Below are 10465 nucleotides of genomic sequence, written 5' to 3'. Positions count from 1 at the left end.
CTTAGATCACTACTCTGGCTGCAACGTGGAAGACAAACTCAAGGGATCAAGAGGCGATGGAGTCAGTCCAAAAAGTATCGAAGACATCTAAGCAAATGGCCACCGAGGCTTGATTTTATGAGGGAGAAGCAGTGAAAGAAAAAAACATCGAGGTAGAAGGGACAAGACTTAATGAACGACTGGGCATGAGGACAGAGGGGCAGAAGGCACTGAGCAGATTCAGGTCTCTGTATAGTTGGAGAAGCCAGAGTCTGAAGGAAAGGAACAATCCTGAACAACACAGCCATATGCCAGGGTAACCAGGCCCTAAACAGTTAAGTGAGCCATTGATTTATTCACTTAATAAATGTCTCCCGAGTGCCTACCACGTGCCAGGCAGTGCCACTTTGGGGAACAACCACAGTCCTTGCCCTCAAGAATCTCACAGTGTAAAAAGGCAGACAGGCATTAAAAACACTTTAAGTAAGAAAGTGATAAATGCAGTAAGTCTAGTCTTTCAGTGACCCGCAAATGGAATGTGCAGACTTCTCGGTTTCCTCTCATTCCACTATAGCAGTCAGAGCCACCTCTCACACCTCTGATGCTCAGATTCTTACAGAGCACCAACCAAACACCAGGCAAACACAGGGGCATTTCAAAAACACACCTTCCTGTCATACATCTACAGGGACCATCCCGCTGGCGACTGCAGGCTTGAGTCCCTTGTCCTGCCACACCCCCAATCTACCACGTGACCTCCACTGCAGATATTCACAGCGGAATCTCCAGTCACAAACTGAAAACTCTCTTCACCCAAAATGATATTTTAATTGGACAAATGACACCATTCATTTTATATAGCACGAAACTACAAAACTGGCCCGGCAGACCCACACTTGTTAACAGCTGACCATCTGGTAACCTGGTATCTGCTAGACAAAAAGTGAGCCAGGGAGAGGAACCATAAGATCACAGTGACTGGTATAAACTACTCATGGGGGGGAGGGGTGGTTTGCTGCTGTGTCCCTTTGCTGCTGGTGCCTAATGAATGAGTCCTTTCCTAGTTGAGGAATGAGAAAGGCTTTGGGGTCATGGATAGTTTCCCTCCCAAAGGTCTTCCTCCTGCTGCCCTCTATCTTGACGGAGGGTACAAGGATACAGCTACCTGGACATTCCCTAGAACCTTCAGAATCACCTTTTTCTCCTCCCCGCCTCCAATGAGGCCTGTCAATTACACTACCAAACTGTGTCTTGGCCTGGACTCTATTCATTCCCCCCGATAGCTGGTGGAGACCCTCTTATTGTTTCATCTGGCCAATGTGGAGAACCTTCTAACTCATCCTCCTTCTCAGTCTCTCTCCGTTCATTCTTGACGTGGTTTCCAGAATCAGTTCTCTAAAACACAGAATGATACTGTCTCTTCTTTAATAAGGGTATTATGTGAGCCCTGTGATGAAAATGTTAGTTGTAAAATACAAATATATCAACAGCTCGTTTAGTAGATCCTTGAAGTTTGTTTTTTTTTTTTTAAAGATTTTTTTTATTTGAGAGGGAGAGAGCAAGCATGAACAGGGGGAGAGACAGAGGGAGAAGCAGACACCCCACTGAGCAGGGAGCCCGATGCAGGGCAGGGCTCTATCTCATGACCCTGAGATCATGACCTGAGCCAAAGGCAGATGCTTAACCAACTCAGCCATCCAGTGCCCCGAATCTTAAAATTTAAAAGCTCAAATGTACTAGGGCTCCTGGGTGACTCAGTCAGTTAAGCATCCGACTCCTGATTTCAGCTCAGGTCATGATCTCGGGGTCCTGGGATCGAGCCGTGTCAGGCTCTACGCTGAGCAAGGAATCCACTTCTCCCTCTCCCTCTGCTCCCCCCCCTTTGTGCTCTTTTTTTTTACTCTCTCTCTCTCTCCTTAAAATAAATAAATAAAAATCTTTTAAATAGAAGGGGGGGAAGCTCATATGTACTTTCTTACTAGATCTGAGCTAATTTAAATAACTGACTTGCCTCAAAGAAAAGTGGTTGTGTTTGGGTTTTTGGTGAGAAATTAAAATGACTACTGCTTTCTCTGATTATAAAAGCAACACATGATTATTCTGAAAATCAGAAAAATACACAGATCATTTAAAATTGTCACAGTCCCTGGGGCGCCTGGGTGGCACAGCGGTTAAGCGCCTGCCTTCGGCTCAGGGCGTGATCCCGGCATTATGGGATCGAGCCCCACGTCAGGCTCCTCCTCTATGAGCCTGCTTCTTCCTCTCCCACTCCCCCTGCTTGTGTTCCCTCTCTCGCTGGCTGTCTCTATCTCTGTCGAATAAATAAATAAAATCTTTAAAAAATAAATAAGTAAATAAATAAAATTGTCACAGTCCCGCCATCCCCAGATGGCTGACGTTAAGAACTTATTTTAATTGTATTATGTAATTTAATCTTTACCAAACACCCTATAAACTGGTGTTATCACCAAATTGTTGAAAGTGAGTGGTTTCTGAAAAATAAGTGGAGCCAAGAATTAACAACCATAAAATGTTAGTACCTACCCACTTCTCCTAGTGTGTTTCTGTGTGTGTATACCTTTCAAAACGAAGATCAGTCTATATACATTTTATAGGCTGCTTTTAACCCCCCCCCCCCACTAAGAAGTCATAAATAGCTTTTCAGGTTAATTAACACCATCATTTTTATTAAGGATACAGATACCTAAACCTATTGATTCCCAACTGCCTAGCATGCTGCCTATTACAGAGCAGACAAGTATCTGTTGAATAAATGAATGCCATAATTTATGTAATCAAACCCCTGACTGAGAGGGTGGGAAATGCTGATGGATTTAATTACCCAACGCATTACTCCTGGAGGATCCAGTGTCCCAAGGTGAACTTACCATGTTTCTCAAAAGGAATGTCATCTTCTACAAAGGGTTCAAAATCTTCCCGCTGCTTTATCATGTAATCCACTGTCTCTTGTCGGTGCTTGAGATGATTTCGTGAGTGTCCCTCCAACTGGTCACCAAGTGCTCTAAACAGGCAATTGCTATCAAAACAAAAATGTTGGTCAAAACCTTTTAAAAATGAACTCAGTTCATCTGAAACAATGATGCTTCGTGCGAGGCCACCTATGGAAATCCTTCCCCTGGAGATAAAGCCTCAACTCAGACAGTCCAGGATTCTTCGCAAACACTGTGGGGAGAGCACCAGGGCAGGAGTTCAAGAGCATCACCTTCTTGAGAGGCAACCAACTAGGACCTCGTTCCCCACCATCAGCAGCTGGCTGATTCAGGACAGACAGTAAACTCGCCAGGCCTCAGCTGCGTCAACACATGAAGGTGGTGATATGCTAACCGCCTGCAGGCAGGGTCCAGACAGGCCGTTCCACACCTAAGGACTATGATTCCCAGAGCCCCTTCCAAAGTAGTAACGGATCTACTGCCTCTTTCTGAAACGAGCTCGGCTACAGCTGCCCAGCTAACTAATCATTCATCTAACAAAGAGTACCCAAAAGATAGCAATTTGTCAAGCTCCTAATACAAGCAATTGAACTCTACATCCGGTTTGAGTCCTACAAACACAGTGGAGAGGACTACGAGAAGGAAAGCCCGTGGGTTGTACTGTGCAAGGACACTCTCCCTCCTTGGCTCCTCTCCTCCCACCCAGGGAGCCACAATGCCATTGTTATTCCTGCCAAATGGAAACTTTAAACACCATTTTTTGTTTCTCAAATTAAAATGCTGGTGATAAACTCTAAGAGCTATCTTTATTTGGAAACCCCTCAAAGGCTTCTAAAAATCCAAACTGTATCACAAACACAGAACCCAGACACACGGAAACTGAAAGAAGACAAACACCATCTAGTATCCTTAAAACTAAGGCAATAAGCCATTCTGAAGCCCAACAGTTGCCTGGTTTCACACCAAACTGTTCGCTCTTCCAAATGAAGAGTAAACTCATTGCCAAATATAAACTCATCACTTCCAGAACTTCAGACCCAAATGTTCAGGAGAAAGAGGTTTTTTGTTTTCAACTCACAAAACTGAGTTTTCAACAGAAAGTTATGGAGAAGGCAGGAATCTCTTCAAACATATAAGGATGTATACTTTTTTTTTTTTTTTGCAAAGGGGGAGGAGAGTATTTAAAGAATGCAGATTCTATAAATTAGAAACCAAGAAACTATGCATCAATTTGGGGCAAGATTCTAGAACCAACTGGAATATAGCATTTATATATACTACACTGAGGTGTCTTTTGCTAAAATGTAACAATAGCCATCTTTTTTCACCCACAGGGAAAAAAAGTAAGCTAATGGATAAGATGTTCTCAATTTTAAGCTTTTCTCTCAAACTTCTTCAAACCCTTAGTATCTGCCACCACTAGTCAGTCTATTCTTGAATCTAGTTTAAGAGGTGTGATTTGGGGGGGCCTGGGTGGTTCAGTCGGTTGGGCATCTGACTCTCCATACAAGCCAAAAAACAGGGACAGAACTACATACACTGCGTGAGCTTGACCATGTCCATCTGCACACTATATCTATGTACGCAAACACTAAAACCATCACTTACATAGTTCTTACGAGGTGCCACGGACCCTTCTAAACACTTTATATGTATTAGATGTGTTTAGTCCTCACTACTCTATGGGACAGGTACAATTACTATCCCCCTTGCGTAACTTACCCATGGTCACAAAATCAGTAGATGGTGGGCCCAGGAGTCAAACCCAGGCACTAAAAGGTTAGCCGCAGTAACCCCTAAATAGTAGAATTAGGAGTAACTATTAAACATATTTTAATATATTTGTCTATATTAGCCAAACTCTCCTTGACCTTACTAAAAATAAGTAGTCAAAATGAAAAATCAAGATAGACAAATCACTTTCTTTTCTGACAGTTACACGAGAGTGACACAAGAAAAGTGAACGAACACTACACCCTTAGTCTAGTGGGCAGCCTCCAGGAGCCCAGCAAGAGCACTCCTGATACCCACAAGAACAATGTGACCAGTCCCCAGAGGCCCTCTAGGAGATCCCGACTGTTTCCTGAGCCCCCCCTTCCCCATTACACTACAGCAGGGCTTCTCGACACCCACACTGCTGACATCTGGGGGTGAGTCCTTGTTGTGGGGGCTGCACCGTACGCCGTAGGATGTTTAGGGGCATCCTTGGCCTCTACCCACTGGGCGACAGTGGCACCCCCGCTGCCATCCTCCCTGTCCATTGGGACAACCAAAACTGTCTCCAGACATCGCCAAATGTCCCCTGGGGGCGTCAAAATCATTTCCATGTGAGAACCACCGCACTATCAGGACATATGTAAGGTCTTGCATGTGAGTTCACAAAAATAAGCAATTATGTAAGTAGCGTGCAAGAGTTCTGAGCGCTGGATAATAGTTTAGGAGGAGACAGTATTGTAACAGCCACTGAAAGAACTAATGGCCTCCGAGGCTGCAATCATAGTAGTAAATGGGCAGAAAGGGCGGGGTGGGGCTGGGGGAGGGACAGGTCTTGCCCTCTTTGAGGTCAGACCACAGCTACTACTAGATACGATTCTGGTTACAACATTGTAAGACAGACATGCTCAGATGAGAAGTGGCTTTAAACTACGTAATATGAAGAACATGAACAACTAGTGCTGAGCCTAAAGCGGGCTCAGCAGGACACGAGAGCTACCTCCAACTGTGGGTCATGCTGAAAGGGATGCTGTTATTTGTACAAAGCTAAAACATGGGAGCTCCAGAGACACAGATTCGGGCAAATGAAAGGAAATTTTAGCTCTAAGAAAATAGGTTATAAACAAAGGATCTTGAAAATTCCTACCTGTTGGCAATCTACAGTAACTGTCTACATATGTGCTGTACACAATGGTAGCCAATAGCCACGTGTGACTACTGAGCACGTGCAATGTGGTAAATTGAAACTGAGGCGCGTTGTAAGGATAAGATACTGGATTTTAAATAGTATTTTAAAGACATAAAATATCTCATTAAAAATGTTTATATTGATTATATGTGAAAATGGTAATATTTTAATGTACAGTGACATATATATAAACTAGTTTCACCTGTTTCTTTTTAATATGACTAATGGAAAAATTTTAAATTACATATTGGTTCCTGTTTTATTTCTATTGGACCAGCACTGGTTTAGATCACTGATTCTCAAAGTGTGATCCCTAACTACTTGAAAACTTGTTTGAAAAGAAAATTCTCAGGCCTCACCCCAGGCCTACTGAGTCAAAACATTCTGGGGTTAAAACCCAGCAATCTAGCTCCTCCAAACGATTCTGTTGCATTCTAAAGTTTGAGAAACACTAGCCTAGAATCTGGACTCTAACTCAGTGGTTTGCGATTATGGCTGCACATTAGAACCACCTGTGGACATCTTAAAGGTTATCAATAAGCAGGTCCCACTGCCTGAGATTCTGGTATAGCTGATCTAGAAGATGCCCAGACACTGCATTTTTTCCAAACTTCCCTAAGTGATTCTACTGTGCCAGCAAGGTTGAAAACCAGTGAGCCAGACGCAGAGCTGCTGTACACAGGATGCAGGTACTAACAGATAACTACACAAGGTGATGTGTGAGTATCCTTCCATCACTAAAATCCTAGAATTCTAAAAGCAAAATAAAAATTAAAAAATAAAATAACTTGTTTAGCACAGAGATAAATGGTTAAAATTAGTGATTCTTTAATGTTTTAACTGCAGAACACTACTAATTAGTAATGGAATTGCGGGCGACATTTAGTAAGATGCAACTAGATACAGTTCAGAAAGATGCTAACATTGTACTGCCTGATCCAATTAGAGATTCTTTTCAAACTACAGCCAATCATGTTTTTAAGGACAACACCAAGGTTAAAATATTTCTTTCTTGTTTTGAAATTGAATCTAATTTATGTGGGTCCACCCTCCAGACAACATGACAATCGGAAGGTGGCCTATGACACATGACAAAACCCTGTAAGTAGCTCTGTGATTAATCTATGCTAAATTGACTCAACTCACGTAAAGGCTACATTAGAGGATACCAGCTAACTTATCCCCAAGCGCCCAGAGGTTCCAGGATGCCACAGTACCATACCGCCTACAATGGATACGCCTCCAGAGCAAGATGCTATGTAAGGCTACTCAATATTATAATCAGACCAGAATGGAAAGACAGAAGAATGGAGGCTGTCAACTTTTCAATATTACCTTAACTTTATTACATTTCACCAAGAGTACTCAATAAATACTAATAAAGAATCTGCCGATACCTACTAAGCCATCACATACACAGGGAACACCATCCACTGCACAGTGTTAAAGCCTGTCGTCATCACGTCCAAAAGCGCCACAATACTAGAGGGCTGAGCCACAGCCCGTCTCACAGTCCCCATGGAAAGAATGTGTGAACAGAAAGGGGTGGGCTTCATGGAACCCACACACAAGGAATTATCATTATCATTTTATCTAACATTGTCTCAAGAATAGGAACCTCTGAAGGGAGAGACATGAACATTCCAGTCAAGTTGGCCTCTGTCCTCTGCAGCCTCTCTGCCAGTGTTTCACCCTGGACCCTGATACTCCTGCATCTTAAACAACTCGCAACTCTCTCAAAATTAATGCGCTCCTGTGCCTTTACAGGTATTATATTATTCCTCAGCCTGGAATGTTCTCTTAGCATATTCCTATTGGTCCTTTATGACCCAGTCTGAGTATGACCTCCTCTGAGAGGCATCTGGCACGGTGTAAGTTTCACTGAACATTGGCTGAATGAATGAGAAGGCCTCTCTGATCGCTTCAGGGAGTGCTGGCCACTTCCTTCTCAATAGTACCACAATCAGTCACTGTTAAAAATAGACCAAACTGTAGTTATTTATATCATCCATTCTCAAAGTGGGGCCCAGTTTGGGGGAGGGGAAGGTAGCTCTGAGCCCCTTTCAGGGTATTCTTGAGTTCAAAACTAAGATGTTACTTACCTTGTGCACTCTCATTCTCTCACACGTATACAGTGATTTCCAGAGCCTACCTGATACATAAGGTTATCACTCTGACAGTTAATGGAATGTGTGTTTGTGTATTCTTGTGTTTCTAATTTTTCTGTTTTACTTTCAAATACAGCAAATATTGATAACGCACATAAACAAAAGCTCTTTGGAGTTCTCAGTAATGTTTAGGAGTGTAAAGGAGTCCCTAGGCCAAAATGTCTGAGCTCGCTTATTCCTTTATCTCTTACTAGGCCGTGAACCCCTTAAGTATCTTAGTTATTAATGGATTCCCAGCTCTTGCTCAACGAATGTTTGCTGAATTAACTAAAGAAGTATGTTCTCTTGGGGGCGGAGCGGAGTAGAGGTAGTATCCTCAGAGCTTCCCATCGCATTAGGAAAGCTCCCTCAAGATTTTATAGTTTCCTGTGCTACAATTCCTGCTCAGAAGCAACCTTCTGTTGAGTACTTCAGTTTCCTGGACGCCCTGACACTGGGAATACCAAGTCTAGTCAAACAGACACAAGCAATCCAATCATTTCCAAGGAACAGCCTCACCACAATCTCAGGGTAAAATATTCAACTGTAAGGTATTCTGGTTTATATAGCAGTGTCTTGTGCTTGTAAGTTTAAGATAAGTAAGGCCCAGAACAGTTAATCAACTACATTTGATGAAATCAAAGTACTAGGCTAAAACCAAGACACAGCAAAGCAAGTCTTTAATGGGAGTGACTCCACTCAGAAAACGTCCCTTTGAGAGGCCCTGCTGAGGTTGTAGTTGGCCTCCATGATATTTTTATCATTCACTCATACAACAAAAATGCACTGAATGTCCTCTATGTATTAGGCACTATGCTAGGTGATGGTGAGTAAAATGCAACCAAGCTCTAAAGCCAAGTGTCTAAGCCCTGAACATATGTGGGAAAGATGGGAAAGATAAATTAGGGCCGGTTCATAAACAGTCTTGATGAATAAGCTACAATGTAACGTGAAATCCAAAAAAACCCACTTTCTTCCCTCTTTTCCACGCTTAGTAAGTAAGGCAATTCTATATGGTCTTTAACTTCACCTTATTCCTCCCTCTGCCCTTTCTGAGCCTTCAAACGAAGCGAAGAACAGCAGCATCCAGGCTGTTATTAATACAGTCTCTTTCAGAGTGACACCCTGGGAACCAGACTCCCTCTGACCTACCCCTGCAATGAGGACGCTAACTGTTCTCCCCTCTCCTCTTTTTCCTTCTGTTATCCATGATTCTGGATCCATATCCCCTTCCCTTTCCCCACTTTCTCCCTCCCACCCCACTTATTTAGCTCGTGTTCCCTAAAAAAAGCTGGCCTTAGATTCCAGTCTAAGCCCCAAACAAGCTCGGGCAAGCATCAGAGGAGAAACTGAGGCCCACAGAAGTCAGAACTAGAGAAGTTACCTTCAGTAAACAACAGGCTCTCAAAGACCTAATTTCCCAAGTGGAAAAGGAGGGCAACACCCAACAGTAAGAACTTCGAAAGGGGCAGAGTGTTATACAGAGTAGGGCTTCGCCTCTTTCTCCTTGTCTCAGCGTCATTCTGACTGCCCTAAGTGCTGTCCTGCTCTTCGAGGGACCGGCTCCATCTCATTCCTCCAGGTCTCAGCGTAAATGTCACCTTTCAGAGAGGCCTTCCTGGGCACCGATCTAAAGGAGACCTGCTCCAGTGCTGTCTCTTAGGACCACTGCACAGTTTCCTCGCGGCCTCTGCCATCATTAGGACAATTTGGGATTACTCGAGCGTCCCGAGGGAAGGGACCCCCCCCCACCCCCTCGCTCGCACTGGGAACCGGTGGCGCTCGGCGCCGCCTGAATGAATGAGTGATGAGAACGGGCGACGGTCGCCATGCCCACGCCGCCTCCCGCGCTCCCGGGCCCGCCTCACCCGTCCCCCGGCACCTCCCGCAGCTTCAGCCCCAGGGCCTGCAGCTGGTTGGCGAAGCTGACGAACTCCTCCTCGCAGCCGCCGCCGCCGCCGGACTCCGGCCGGTTCCGCCGCTCCTTGGCCAGGGCCCGGCGCGCCGCCCGCTCGTCGCGCTTGCGCTCGGCCTCGGCTTTCCGGCTGCCGCTGCCTGGCCGGCCCTTCGCCGCCTGCTTTCGGGACATGGCCGCGACCCGCGGCCCGCAGCTGCAACAGAGAAAGCCTGACCGCCGGGGGCCCGTCTCAGGTGCCAAGAAGGCGAAGCGCCGCGGGCGACGGAGCCCGGCGACGGCGACGCGGCTACCGCGCCTGCGCGAGGGCTGGGTCACGTGACGGGCCCCGCCCCCTCCCGCCTCCACCTCCGCGCGGCTCTGTTGGCAGGCACCATAGAGAGCTCGCCTGGGAGAGCCAGAGGGGCACCCACCTTTGTCGGCTCCGCTCTTCCCCCCGGCGGTGGGTGGTGCTCTGAGCGAGGAGCGGGTGACAGCCGAGAACGAGGCAGGGAAAGGTCAAGGAGAGAAACCGAGAATTGAAAAGTGGGAGACCAGAGCAGCGACAAAAGTAAGGAAAGAAAGCAAACTA

The 10465-nt window shown here is 45.4% G+C and overlaps 1 protein-coding gene across 2 annotated transcripts in view; it reads right to left on the bottom strand.

Annotated features, from left to right (window-relative positions):
• Positions 1–10189, bottom strand: part of OTUD3 (OTU deubiquitinase 3) — a 15809-nt gene extending 5620 nt beyond the window's left edge. For both annotated transcript variants that reach the window (XM_034645502.1, XM_034645505.1), the window contains exon 1: positions 9862–10189. In XM_034645502.1, the coding sequence (XP_034501393.1) occupies positions 9862–10068 (207 nt within the window). In that variant the 5' untranslated portion in view covers positions 10069–10189. The remainder of the gene's footprint in view (positions 1–9861) is intronic.
• Between the last annotated feature and the right edge of the window lie 276 nt (positions 10190–10465).

Source organism: Ailuropoda melanoleuca, chromosome 2, assembly GCF_002007445.2.
Source record: "Ailuropoda melanoleuca isolate Jingjing chromosome 2, ASM200744v2, whole genome shotgun sequence".
In the NCBI taxonomy this organism is placed as follows: domain Eukaryota; kingdom Metazoa; phylum Chordata; class Mammalia; order Carnivora; family Ursidae; genus Ailuropoda; species Ailuropoda melanoleuca.
The sequence above is the reverse complement of the archived record's forward strand: the minus strand, read 5'-3'. Positions and strand labels throughout refer to the sequence as shown.